At 38.0% G+C, this 14,925-nt stretch overlaps 1 protein-coding gene across 1 annotated transcript; it reads right to left on the minus strand.

Moving 5' to 3' along the window:
• Positions 1-7,486: 7,486 nt before the first annotated feature.
• On the minus strand, positions 7,487-9,045 carry LOC127171054 (heavy metal-binding protein HIP). The gene is made up of 4 exons (XM_051119477.1): positions 8,709-9,045; positions 8,493-8,546; positions 8,269-8,397; positions 7,487-8,132 (listed from the first exon to the last, which is right to left on the minus strand). Exons 1-4 carry the CDS (start codon positions 9,013-9,015, stop codon positions 7,825-7,827), a joined length of 798 nt encoding a protein of 265 aa, XP_050975434.1. The 5' UTR covers positions 9,016-9,045; the 3' UTR covers positions 7,487-7,824.
• Positions 9,046-14,925: the final 5,880 nt, after the last annotated feature.

Genomic DNA, 14,925 nt, shown 5'->3' on the forward strand with positions numbered 1-14,925 from the left:
CCCCCGGCTGCCCGTTTTAAGCACGGCCGCCATTTTAGCGTCCGCCTCAAACTGAGAATCAGCCCCCCCGCAGAGGTTTGCTCAGCTGAAGCTTCAGCTTTAAACAGCTTACGCCCTCCTAACGATGCTGCCGCTAACCATTTTTCACCCTTTTAGGAGCTCTGAATAAGAAAGTCAGCTGTACTGAGACAGACTAACAAACTCATCTGGAAGCTCGATCGAGGGATGTGAGGAGCGAGAGGTTTGCGGGGTTTTCACCCGGCGGAACCTTCCCTGCTTCCTAATGCTCGCCACCGACGCACATCGCAACGGCCTCGTACCCGGAAGTAGAAGGACCGGAGCGGGAAGCAGTCGGGGGGAACCGCGTGCTTTTACGTGAAGCCGCGGCTCACCCCGACTGCTTCGGGCTTCCCCCGAGCAAAGCGCGCCCATGATCGTGTTCTCACAAGCAAAGATCAAGGGACGCGAGGAGCGAGAGGTTTGCGGAATTTTCACCCAGCGGAACCTTCCCTGCTTCCTAATGCTCGCTACTGACGCACATCGCAGTGGCCTTGTACCCGGCAGTTGGGGTGAGCCGCGTGCTTTTACGTGAAGCCGCGCCCATGATCATGTTCTCACAAGCAAAACATGAATCAACAACAAACGCTGCATCAACGTGAGCATAACTCAACACTGAACACAACGGTCGTGTCGATCGTTTGGGAAGGTAAGCCACAACCAGGATGACACAGAGGGAAAATATGTTAACCAACACACAATCCCACCGTGCCAGCTCTTTCAGAGAAATTACTCTTTTAGAAGGAAGATTGCTCTTCAAGATCGCCGTCGACGCACGCAGGGGAACTCTCACAATACTCATCTGTGTATGAGAAGGGAGAGACCGCTGCTTGTGCCATGGATCCAACGACGAAAAGGTGAATGGTGCAGCTTCTCAAAGAGAGACGCTGTAGTCGACTCAGTAGTCGAGTGAGCAGAGCATGTGCTGCCCTATTTATACTCGGATGTCCGGGGGCGTGGCCAGCTATGCACACCCAATTTCATTGGCCTTTTCTCAAACTATCAGAGGTGTTTGGGCTCCCAAGAGCGACCCCTAGTGTTGTACACTACTAGACACAACTTGGAGTGTACGACAGATAGGGAACCGTAGATCCTCCTTGTGAAACAGTCCGACTTGTAAGGTGATGATAGGTGAAGAATATCATACTCTCCCACGCTCCAGTGGCTTTCCCTGAATTGTTTTCACTGATAATTCTTGAAAATGACGTTTACCGGCAAGTTGGAGTTGATTTAAGCACTTTTGTGAAATGAAGTTGCTGGAGGAACCTGAATCAATCAGAACAGAGGCAGAAAGAGATTGTTCTGAAGTGTGGAGAGTAACCAGTATCAGAGTTAGTGTAGCATCTGGACCAATCAGACATACATTAATTGTTACATTGAGCAAATAGTCTTTAAACCCAACAAGCCAGCTATATGCTGGAGCTCTGGAGACAACCCCCCAAAGCAACTAACACCTCAAAAGGGCTCAGTTGCCAGGACGACGATCTGATAAGAGGTTTTATTGCCCAGAGGAATGCACATTGCCCATGCTACATTTGCCCATAAGAAAGACACAATGCCTATAGAAATAGACTCTTTCCTATTCATTCACAGACAAACCTTTCTTTGATCTTCCTATCACACATAGCCCAGGTCATTGTGTACAGTATTACTGCATTGTATTTTAATTTTGTCTGTTGTATTGAATTTGTCTTTCTACTGTTTTATGCATGCGTTATGATAGATGACTAGTCGTATAACCCACCTATGCCATGTTTGGTCTCTCTGAATTCGTATTTTGATGATCTAAAAGATGGTGTAAATTAGATGCTGATGCCTAAGCAACATATTAGTGTTTTAAGAAACCTTACTAGTTTTTGCATTAACACCCAATCGAATTACATATGCAAAATACCATGCTCAAATGCTTAAATGCTCTCTGACGATTGATCGCCTCCCCTTCTTCTCTTCACTTCGCTCTCTTCACTCTCTTCTTCTGCCCATGTGGAGGAAGCCACGGGGAGCCTGAGCCGGCACAGGGCATGCCCGGCGGGCCCAACAGGCCCCAACATACAGAGCTGTGGCTCTCGACCACAAAGAGCCAGACATTTCCACTCATCCCTGGAATTCATCTTCATGACTCGCCTCAGTCAGCCAGTGGTTTTTTTAGAACCTAAGAGAATGAGCTAGAACTCTGCAGGACTTCCAAAAAAAACACCACTTCTCCAACCATCAAGACTTTCACCCGAGAATGCATTCAGACACTTGTTCAACGACCAAGGCAATGCAAGTATCATACTTTTTACTAAACAGAACAGAGGTTTAGTATAAGCTGTAGACAGCACTGATGGGTTAACTGACTTTTTTTCATAGCTTCATTTCCTTGTCTCTCTCTAACTGCTTCTCACTGACCATCCCCCCATGTATGAGTGATTTCATGTTTGTTTGTTTAGATTAGTTATGTGTTAGTCCTTCGTTAATAAACTATTGTGCACAAATTACATGAGTTTTGATTCTGATTCTGCCTTGCAAATTAATGTCCCTTTACGATTCCGATTCAAGCTACATGCTCTAATGCAATGGTACTTTAAGAAAGTTATTGATATAAAAATTATACTGAATGTTCGCTGGGCGAACAGATTAGTCGATGGAAAAATTAATTCTGCTACAGTTACTACTAGCAGCTGATATAAATAACTGTAATTAATCATAATTAATTGTAATTATTTATATATATTTCCCTTTGAGCTAAATCGTGACATTAGATTAGTTATTTCAAATTCTGATTGAATGTGTAACGCCACGCCAGCAGAGGGAGCCCTCACCCATTGACTGACTGTTACCGCTCCCTCTGCTGCTTCTCCGGTTACTTGCTGTTTGGTGGCCATTTAAGGAGGCCTATACCAAACAGGCCTTGCAAAGTATTGTTTTGCCTGTGCGGACTCTACTAAGCATTTTCCCTGATTTCCTTGCCTTGTTTTTGTTATTTTCCACGGTTTTGTTTCTTTGTCATAGTTTTGCCTTGTTTTTGCCATAGTTTTGTTTTGTTTCATTGCCATAGTTTTGCCTAGTTTCATAGCCTTGTTTAATTTGTTACTTTGGACTGCTCACCGCTATTTTGACCTATTGCCTGTTTTGCTGGATTACGCTTTTGCCTTGCCTACGTATTACTGTTTGTTTGGAGATCGACCCTGCCTGTCTTGACTACGTTGTGTTCATTAAAGCTCGCATCTGGATCTATCACGCTTCTCAAGAGTCCTGTTACAGAATGGTACTCACCACAGGGCGTGAAGGTTTGACGGGGCAGTTGAGTCCTTGGCAGTACGCACTGAGTAGCGCTGCTTCATTCCAACCACTAGCCGCCGCCAGTATGCGGAAGTGTATGGTGTACTCGTTGACCGAGGAAGTGCCCTGGTGGAGACAGAACAGCTGATCGGAAGTGGTGAGTGTACCGATAGCTGCGCTGAAAACTTCAGATAAATTGCAGGTAGCAATGAAGCCCTGAGGGCATTCACCAATTCCGTGAAGGGGTCGGGTGAAGCAGGTGCTCCAGTGCTCATGTTTGGTGTTGGTCTGGTCTTCTGTCACATGACAGCGGGAATGAGACCAGAGGCAGAGGTAAGGTGCAAACCAAACAAAAGCTTTATTGACAAGGTTGAAATATGGAGTGCAAATATGGGTTGAGCAATGATAATGCTTATCTGTAAGTCCTTGTGTATGATGAGCTGGAGTAGTGAGTCCGTATGAGGAAATCAACAAGGAATCCAGGTAGAAAACAGGTGAGGCCAATGGAGGGAATGAAGAGAGGTCTGGAACTAGCATCAGGTATCAGGTATCAGGTATTGGTAGACCAGACAGTGAGAGGGATGGTGGCGTGGATGGTGGAGGTGGCTGTGGTGAATGCCTGACATTCTTATTCCAGGATTGATTTTTTTTTTGGACTCTAAATTATTTTCAGCAGTAAAAGGTATTGATTATGAAGCCATTGTTTTATCGGATCACACCCCTTTAAAATTACAACTGATCTTCCCTAATAGATATAGTTCCAGAACTTGGCAAATGGATAATAGTTTACTAACTAATGAAACACGTTCAATGTATAAAATCCCAAATAGATTTTTATATGCAAATGAACAAAAACTCCAGAAGTTTCTAAAAGCATATTATGGGAAGCTCTGAAAGCCTTTTTTACGTGACCTAATTATCTCTCTTCATGCACATCAGACCAAGACTCAGAAAGAGGAAAGACAAAAATGAACAGAACAAATTTCAGGAATAGATCACCAATATGCAATATCTCCTACAACTGAACTTCTAACGAAAAGGATAACATTGCAAACGGAATTTAATCTTTTATCATCAGCTGAGACTGTTAAATTAATACATTTCTCAAGATATAAATACTATGAGTATGGGGATAAAATCGGTAAATATTTGGCGCATCAGATAAGAGTATCGGAGACATCAAAATTAATAACGGAAATTCACACTAGCTCTGGTTGTATAACAAAAGATCAATTAGAAATTAATAAAGAATTTGAACAATTTTATATGAAACTATATTCAACTGAATCAACAAATGAAACCAGACTCTTCAACAACTTCTTTGATAGTTTGGATATCCCTTCCATTAATGAAAGTGATAAGTTAAGTTAGAAAAACCTATTACAGAAGAGGTTCATATTGCAATACGTAGTCTACAATCTTCAAAGGCACCTGGTCCAGATGAGTATACACCAGAATTTTACAACATAGACAGCAAAATATTAGCTAAAATTATGGCCATTAGGTTAGAAAAAGTGCTCCCAACAATAATTCATGAGGATCAGACGGGCTTCATTAAAAACAGACAAATGGCTCACAACATTCGAAGATTATTTGATATAATATATTCCTGTCATTCAAGATCTCATTCTGAAATAGTTATTTTGTTAGATGCTGAGAAGGCCTTTGACAGGGTCGAGTGGGATTATCTCTTCTCGGCCCTGTGGAGGTTTGGTTTTCATGGATTAGGCTCCTTTATGCATCCCCAATATCATCAGTACAGACCAATAAACTCAGGTCTGATTATTTTGAGTTGACTCGTTCTACTAAACAAGGTTGCCCATTATTGCCCATGCTTTTTGCATTAGCAATTGAACCTATCGCTCTGCAGAACTTGACGGGCTATAGTGGGGTTGTTCGAGGAGGGGAACATAAAGTATAATTATATGCGGATGATTTATTATTATATATATATATCCAACCCATCTAAATCTGTTCCTGTGATAGTTTCTGTTTTAAAGAAATTTGGAAAAATATCAGGTTATAAACTTAATATGGAGAAAAGTGTACTATTTCCAATTAATAATTTAGCTGATCGGCAATCTTTTGAAACCCGGCCCTTTAAAACTTCAACCCAGTTTAAATACTTAGGGATAAATGTCACTAAGACAATTGTAGATCTATATAAAAAGATTTTTTTTTACTGGACCAAATAACACAGGATCTACAGAGATGGTCTCATATTGCTATTTCATTAGCCAGGAAAACTAATACAATAAAAATGACCATCCTTCCAAAATGTTTATTTTTATTTCAGTGTATACCAATATACATAAAGTAAAGTTTTTTTCAGTCTTGATAAAGTTATTTCAGAGTTTATTTGGAATAGAAAGATACCCAGAATAAGGAAGACATTTTTGCAGAGGCCCAAATCAAAAGGTGGAATGGGACTACCAAACTTTTAGATCTATTACTGGGCGAGTAATATTAGGATGATGGCCTACTGGTCACAAAAATAGTCCTAATTATGGGTGAGCATAGAAGGGGCTGACTGTTATCCTTCTTCACTCTCAGTTTTACTGTTTTCACCTCTACCTACTATACGTCCTGGTCTGTTAGAAATCCAGTAGTTTCCCATAGAATAAAGATTTGGTCCCAGGTCTAAAAATGTTTTGGCTGGCAGGTTGGTTCTCTCCACAGCCCCCTCATAAAAAATCAATGGTTTGCTCCCTCATTTAAAAATACAATATTTGACAACTGGTTTGGAAAAGGAATTCATAGTTTTTTAGACCTATTTATTGATGAAATTTTTCCATCATTTGGGCAGCTACAAAATAAATACAACATACCTCGGTCTAATTTTTTAAAATATTTGCAGGTGCGAAACGTTGTTAAACAAAATAATCCAGTATATCCCAACTCTCCAAATCAATCAGTAATGGAAATAATCATTTTACATGATCCTCATAAGAAAGGAGGCATTTCATACATATATGAAAGACTCTTTCAGTTGACAAGCACATCAACTCTAGAACACTTAAAGTCTTCCTGGGAGGAAGATTTGGGTGTGGAAATTACAGAGGAGCAATAGGAAACAGCCCTCAAACAGATTCATAGGTTATCGGTCTGTGCAAGGCATGGCCTTATACAATTTAAAGTAATATATCGTTTACACTGGTCTAACCAAAAACTCAGTAAGATATTTCCAGAGATAGATCCTTCATGTGACCATTGTGGGCATGTACCAACATCATTGGCTCATATATTTTGGAGCTGCCCAAAATTATCAACCTACTGAAAAAGTAATTTTCTGACATTTTCAAAAATATTTCAAAGACCTATTGAATTAGATCCACTGATGGCGGTTCTGGGTACTGTTGAATCTTAGATAGCTAAAAACAGTACTGAACAAAACATGGTTTCATTTATCTGTCTATTAGCACGAAGGTCAATACTATTAAACTGGAAACAAAAAGCTGTCCCTTCATATGCAAATCTAATGAGGGATGTAATGAAACATTTGGAGCTGGAGAAAATCAGATCCTTCTTAAAAAAGAAAGAAGAAAAATTCTATAAAATTTGGCACCCATTCATAGATTACTTGAATGATATAAATACTACTGAAAATAGTTAAATTGATTGCCTAAAACAAATAAACATTCAAACTAAGAGGAGGATTAGATTTGAGGTATTTTTTATAAAAATCTAATAAATAAAGTTAAAAAAAAGAAGATCTAGAGAGTAAACGCGCTCTGACTCATTTAACACTCGTGCAGACAGTGCTCTCCTCCAGATCACATAATTCCGTGGAGAATTAATAGAAATGTGAGAATAACCATCTGTTCTCAGATACAATGATAACAAGAACGCATCATTGTCTCTCCAACGCTAAATTACATTTAGCGACTTTTCAAGCGGGGTTTAGCTACTTTCCATTGAAAAAAGGTGGCAACACTGAGCATGATTAACATGTACTTACGGACATTTTGTGCAACTGATAGAACCTAGGCTTATTCTAAAATTTATCAGGTGTAATACAAAGAACGCTTATTCTGTTGCCCCATGTTACATATATACATATGCTAACATGACTTCAAAGCAAGCAATGTTGATCTAAAATATTACTGTACTACTATTCTTTGTTGGGGAAATATTTAAGAACATGAGGAAAAGAAAATGCCACAATAATGTCCCTTTATTCTCTTATTAATGTAGGATGAAGAAATACAGAACAAAGATTAGTAATAGGCTACACTTAAAAATCTATTTTTCATTTTAACAGCTATTTAACATTCTCGATTTACTACTTTAAAAAAATCATTTTGAGTCACATGTGATATTTATGTGTCCCGTCTGTCTCTGTGCTGAAAGTCTTTATACAAAGTTCCATGTGTAGACAGCTCAGAACTTATGAGTATAGTCTGACTTTCATACAGAAATCTATCATCAATACAGGTTCATATGTTAATGATTCTTCATGATTTTCATCTTAAATCATATGTTGAAGGTTCAGTTTTACTGGAATCACATTCTGCAAAGGTCCTGTTCTCTTAAAGGAAACAGTAGGTGACCACTGAAAGTGTTGTGCTTATGCGTCTCATCAAATAACGCCCTTCCAGACCAGAGTGACACATAGACAACATCTCCAACCTCCAAGATCAACACAACTCCTTTCGAGGAGTTTACAGAATACAGATCCTGATGACCATGTGCTACAACCACCCTCTCTCCATTCTTCACAATGGACGCAGTGGATGGAACTGAGGCATCACCCTTACCAAAGACAGAGAAATTGAACATGTACACTCCTTTCAACGGGGCCGTGAAAATACCTATAGCAAATAAAGAAAGATAAAGAGATTCAGCTGTTTCCTGTATGATTGCTTAATTACCAAGCACAGTGTAATAGTGTTGAAACATGGCAGCGAGGTTTGAATGGAGCAGGAAGTTTCATTTATTGATAATTACCTGTAATTGGGTTGTAGGCATTTCCTATGTTTGTGAAGACTACCTTGTAGGTTAGTATGGTGTCAGTGGTATATGGACCAACAGTTCCTTTGCTGTCCATCAGTGCAGCTGAAAAAGCTATCTCTCTGTCTGTGATTGAAAAACGTAAGCAATAGTGTGATATATTACCTCTTTACGCTGAGGATGCAAACAGTGAATTTTAATGTAATTCAAACAAAATTGACCTCTATTTTCCTTTCTCAGCTCCTCCACTTGACTCAGAGTAATGTTTGAAATTTCTGTGAAGGAATAAAGATTGCGTTAAACGACATTTACAATACTTATTATAATAGCACAATCAATACAGTAAGTACTCAGTTTTACATTATTATTTTCACTGTGCAGTGTATTGCACTGGTGTTTTCCTCTGAGAGAAATTGATAAAAGAGTGAATATTATACCGTCAGTTTTCTTGTTCAGCTCTTCCTCCAGTTGCGTTTCTAAAGCTCTGATGTTTACTTTCAGCTCTGTAACTGTGGCGGTCAGTTCTCTCAGTGCTGCGTGGATGTCAGGGAAGCTCAGATGGCAGTATGACTGGCTGTCAGCTGAAGCATCGCTCCGGGTGTCTATTTGAGGTGGATTCTGTCTTCTGTCTTCATTGCCGAGCTGTTGTCTGATCTCATTCTCACCGAGTCCTCTATCTAACTTCTGCTGTACGACAAACACAAAGGTCTCCAACAGCAGCAGGAAACATAACAAACCCTTCATTCTTCACTGATGTTTGTGTCCAGCTCTTGCTCTGTCATCCCCACAGCACCTCATGCTCTTTTTATAGTGTCCTGATTTACTGTCTTTTGTGCTTGATTTTATATTGCTTCAGATAAAAAGTAGTTAAAGTTAATTGTTAATCGTATTTAAAATGATGTTCCGGGTTCAGTGGAAATTTTTATTTCTATTCACTGTATTTGTGGCACAATGTTGAGCACAAAAGAAAATAACTGTTCTTTTTTAAATTGATATAGATTGTCACACCACTTTCTGGTATCCATGTGCATCTGGATGTAAATGTATAGAGATTAAATCAGGAAATGATGTTTACATACACAATGTAGAAACCTTGTGACAATACTACTGAAACAGTAGTACTGTCCTATATCAACAGTGCATGGATTAATAAACAATAAACAATCAAAAAAAAGAGCATAATAAAGTTTATTCTTTCGTTACTATTAATGTATAACTGAATTATACAATACTGAAGATGACATGCTGTAAGTGTAAAACACAAAATGGTTTACAACCTTATTCAATAGTTCAAAAGTTATTTAACACAAAACTTGTCAAATAAAATGAAATGGCATAAAACATTAATTATAAACCTGATTTACAACTTTTCATGTTGTAGTGAACAGCGGTCCAGATTACAAAACTGATTATTTTCTGATGAGATCAGGCTTGGTCGACCACAAAGGAATGACTTTTGCCTTCAGATAAACGACACCACCTCTTGTGTAAAGAGGGGTTAACGTTAACATGCTGCAACCCCCACGAAGGAACTGCTTTGTTCTCCTTCAAGCTTATCACTTGTGGAAGACAGGATAAGCATTCCAATGATCAAAGACTGATCTAATCACTGATCGCAGTTCTTCATTCTCGAGACCTAAGTGTAAGAATTTAAGAATAAGCTTTGTGTTTACCTCAGAAGAAGAACACGATGTGATGTGTTAGGGCTAGGCGACATAATCTAAAATTAAAACCTTGATTCATTGAAAACTTTACCTTGATTATGATTATTAAACCATTATTTTATTTTTGTATTTATTTATTTATTTTTGCTCTCATATATCTGTAAAGGTTTGTACTGTAAATATACTCAACTATTAAAGGTGGGTTTTTCTAATAAAAGAGTGCACTTCTTTGTGATCTTGAAATAATTTAAGAAAACAAACTATATATGAAGAGTTCAGATGCAAAAGCCTCTAAGTCAGGGTTGCCCAACCCTGTTCCTGGAGATCTACAGTACTGTGCAAAAGTCTTAGGCCACTGGTATTTTCATCAGCTAAAAAATGGTTTAAAGTCAGTTAAAGTCTGTCTTTTGCTGTAGTGTGTCAGTAGGAAATATCAGATTACATTTTCAAACATTCATTTTGCCATTAATCGTAATAATCCAGTGAGATTTTTGTTTGCACAAGGAGTCTGACAACAGCGAGTGCTCTGCACAGAGATCTGATCTCATCATCATCCAGTCTGCCTGGAATTAATGGCAAACAGAATGTTTGGAAATGTAAACCGATATTTTTTACTGACACACTACAGCAAAAGATAGAAATAACTTAGTTTAAACCATTTTTTAGCTGGTGAAAATACTAGTGGCCTAAAACTTTTGCGCAGTACTGTACCTTCCTGCAGAATTTAGTTCCAACCCTGATCAAACACACCTGTCTGTAATTGTCAAGTGCTCCTTCAGATCCCAATTAGGTGGTTCACGTGTGTTTGATCAGGGTTGGAGCTGAACTCTGCAGGAACAGGGTTCAGCACCCCTGTCCATCTGATATTTTTCTTTAAAATAAGCATTTTTATCAGTGTTTGTACCCAAGTACCGTACTTCTGACTGGGCTGAGACAGGAATTTAGCGAGTTTGAAGTAAAAGTATGTGATGGATGTATACTAAGTGTCAAAAGCATTCACTCAGTATCATTATCTGCTTTTTGACAAAGATGGCTTTTAGAGGGTTTTGCATCTGAACTCTTCATATGGTTATTTGTTAAATATATATCCACTGCATGTTTTGCTGTTTTCTCCTCTTTCTTTCACTGATCTATATTTACAGATACGCTTCCAGAGTTTTTATTTACGCTTCGGAAGTTTTCATTTACGTTCCAGATTTTTTGTTCTTTTTCTGGCACAACTCTCTAATGGGGGCAGGGCTAACAGTGGTGTGTTCTCACTGGCTACTGAGTTTTTGATTGACAGCTTTTTTGATCTGGAAGTGAAGACATCGCTGTTGCACCTGTGTGGATGTGGCTTCCTATTTCATTTTAGTGATATAAAGTTAGGAGTTTTTAATTTTATCTGTATTTATCTGCTGCTATTACTCTGTTGACAAAATGAAGGTCTGTTGAGGTTTAATTGTACATTACTGTATAATCCTGAATATACTGTATTTACTTTATATTTCCAAAGTTTAGTTTTCACAGAATATTTGTTTATTCTTGATGATTCTTTTGCATTGTAGGGTCTAATTAGTTTGTGCTGTTATAATTTAAAGAGAATACTAGTGCCTTATGTGTGTGTGTGTGGTATTTATTGTTATTTTATTTAGTTAACATTATCATCTACCATTTAAAATTGGAAATACATTTTTTTTTACAATCATAAACTCTTTTAATTTTGACTTTTATAAACCAACTGAATTAATGTAATTAAAAATAAAAATTAATACAAATAAATTTACATTCTTTATTGTCACTACAGCATATACACAAGTGTCAAAGTGAAAGTCTTGGATGTAGTTATGTTGTGACAGGAAAGACCAGGATCCAAAAAAACACACTGCATAGTATACATGTAATGCACAGTATTCTCATAATATACAATATTATTCAAAATGCACAAGTACATAATATGCAGAATATGTTTAAAGTACATAATGTTCATATATGATTTAAATGATGCAATGATCCTTTAAATAGTTCCTCTTACAGTATAAGTAACAAAACAGTGAATGAGTATGTTATATAATGGAATGCAATATCGGACTTTACAGGGATGGTCCATCCAAAAAAATTACAATTCTCTCATTATTTACTCATTTTCATGCAATTACAGATGTATATGACTTTCTTTCTTCACATAAACACAGAAATTTCTTAGAAAATAATCATTTCTGTGAATCCACATAACACAAGTGGATTGTAACCCATGCACAAATGCAAAGAGTATAGAATTTCCAAGAGTTGTCACTCGTATAGTTTTGAATGGGGAGAGATGCAACACTCATTATGGCCGCGAAGCCCCGCCTTCTTAATGAAAGAGGTTAGTAAAGTCAGCTCATCACTGCAGCCAGTGTTGGGGAAAGAAAAGAAAAAATAAAAAAAAGAAGAAAACTCTTCAGCAATAAAAAACGGAAAACAAATGTTGATTATCTTGAGTAATTTTTGCTCATTAGTATGGTTGAATTGGATCATTGAAGGTCAGCAGCAAAGACATTGGTTAATAAAATGGGATTAAATGCGTAGAGGATATTTATATTGTTTAACATATTTAATTATTGCAGGGTTGCGTCATATTCTGAGTTGAATTTCACTGTTTTTATTCATTTTGAGAAATACTGAATCTGTTTTTTGTGAGTGAGATGAATTAATGCATGTTCACAGTTATTCTAGAACTAACATTTTACTCCAGATTTCTCTCAACATGGGGAAAGGAGTACTTTTGAAAAAAGTACCTATTAAAATATTATATTAAAATATATTGACATTTTCTTGCCAATTAAAAAGTAATGCGTTACTTTACTAGTTACTTGGAAAAAGTAATAATATTACGTAACTTGCGTTACTTGTAATGCGTTACCCCCAACACTGACTGCAGCTGCCGCTAGAAGTCCCGGTTGTTATAGAAACAGTCAGTGTTCTGACAAACTTTCGAAGACTTTGTGGTATTACAATTTGTACAATTGGCTCACCAACTCCAAATTGTCCATGTGGCAACTATTTCCAAACCAACAACCCTTCCTCTAAGTAATACCCAGAGGAAAGATTAACTACAACATCATGAGAAACAGCTTGATCAAACAACTTATTAAGAGTGAGATTTCTGTTCTGTTATCAACTCATTACGTGACACAGACAAAATGAAAGGAATCTTCCATTGGTGAGTTTTTCTCACCTCACTCTTAGATTCAGACTTATCAACTTGCACTTTACTCATAGCCCGCGTCATAACACATGACGGCAACTCCGTTACAGAAGTCACAAAATTGTTCGCATCTTCTAGAACCCTTGGAGAAGGAGTAATCATCAGATGTGCTGAACAGTCTCACCAGACTCGTTCATCAGCTCCGTCCACCGGCAAACAGGCCTGCGCTCCAACTTCCCCTTCACCCCAGATTAAAATCAGACTGTAAAAAGATTTTATTAAGTGGAACGGACAAGACATTCAATCCAATGCCTCCAATTAACACGCTACAGACTCTAAAACAAAGGTTTCCTGTGTCCTGCAAAATCTTTACTGGCTCTTTATCAGCAGATCTAATCAAACTGACAAAACCGTCTGTAACATGTCGAATCACATTTAGCAACATTCTCAGTACTAGTACTCAATGACTCAGGCACTGCTAAAGCAACAGACTTTACTGAAGGAGATGATTTAAATTTCACCGTAGAAGTGTCTCCTTCTGCTTTCAACTTAGGAACATTCGTTCTTCCAATGACCAAGCACATGGCAGTAATTGCACATATTCTCCTTGTATCTGTTACTGTGCACCAGCAGAATCATGAAACACTTTGATGAACTCACGCCAAGGCTCCTTTCTACAGTTTTTTCCATAGGCCTTGTAACCAAAATTAGATTTGTGAATCAATGTAAACTTGTCAGCTAAAACAGCAGCCTCGTATGCAGTGGCACGTTTACGTTCACTTATGTACGTTGTTCCCTGGTCAGTTTTTAAATCGTTCAAGCACTAGTAAGTCTTTCAAATCGGTAAGTGTGATTAAATCAGAAGCCATAAGCCAGCGATTAAAATCCATTGAAATATCACGTGCAAATTCAACATGCGGTTGTTTTTCCATTTTTTTTCCCAAGACCTAAACTTTTGTCTGTAGGCCTCCAGCACCTACTCTTAAGCCTTTAATACTGCAGTCTTAACAGTCTCATAATCCGCTGCATCCTCCGGACTAAGAGAGGAATACACTTCTTGTGCTTTGCCTGTAAAAACACACTGCAACATTAACGTACGTTCCTCTTCTGGCCAATCTCGTACACTAGCTACACGCTTGCACCACGAAAAAAACACTCAACATCTTTTTCATCAAACTTAGGAATCACAATATCAAATCTCCTCGAAAGAATTTCATCCTCTGCTCCATTAGTGACTACAAGCTTACAGTCTCTTATCAAATCCAAGCGGCAGCATTCAAGTTGCTGCTGCTGTAATTGAATTTTAGACAACTCAGTACGATTCTGTGCTTCTAACAATTAGCAGCAGCAGTTTCTGTGGCTCAAATGTCAAATTAGACACTTGATCTATCACTGACGGAAGATTCTATAGACAATTGTGATGCTAAAACACCGTGTTCAAGCAATCCAGTTTTTATCATAGTCTTAATACTGTCTTTTAAACGTTTATCTTGTGATGACAAATTTATTTCATAATGAGCTGCAGGTTCTAAGAGCTTATCTTTTGAAACAATATCTAATAGATCTTCAGATGAAGCACTAACAAATTGTTCAATTTTAGAGGTCTTACTGAAATAAAAACCAAAAGACAAATATCTGAGGGGTAACAACACTGGAAAAGCGATTCCCTCTACCTACCCAAACTTCTAAACTCAACCCTTGTCTTCATACAGTTACTTGCGGTGGGTTTTTATACACTGTAAACCAGTGTTTGCAATAGCAACCAATTGACAAGTTACCATTACAAAACACAACGTGTTCCCAAGCCAATGCTCTAACAAA

This window comes from Labeo rohita, chromosome 9 (genome assembly GCF_022985175.1).
Source record: "Labeo rohita strain BAU-BD-2019 chromosome 9, IGBB_LRoh.1.0, whole genome shotgun sequence".
Lineage (NCBI taxonomy): Eukaryota > Metazoa > Chordata > Actinopteri > Cypriniformes > Cyprinidae > Labeo > Labeo rohita.

Coding starts and splice junctions, on each gene's coding strand:
- LOC127171054 (XM_051119477.1), bottom strand. CDS start 9,015: ATGAAGGGTTTGTTATGTTTCCTGCTGCTGTTGGAGACCTTTGTGTTT. Junction 8,547..8,708: donor GCTGAACAAGAAAACTGACG/GTATAATATTCA, acceptor ATTCCTTCACAG/AAATTTCAAACATTACTCTG. Junction 8,398..8,492: donor GCTGAGAAAGGAAAATAGAG/GTCAATTTTGTT, acceptor TTTCAATCACAG/ACAGAGAGATAGCTTTTTCA.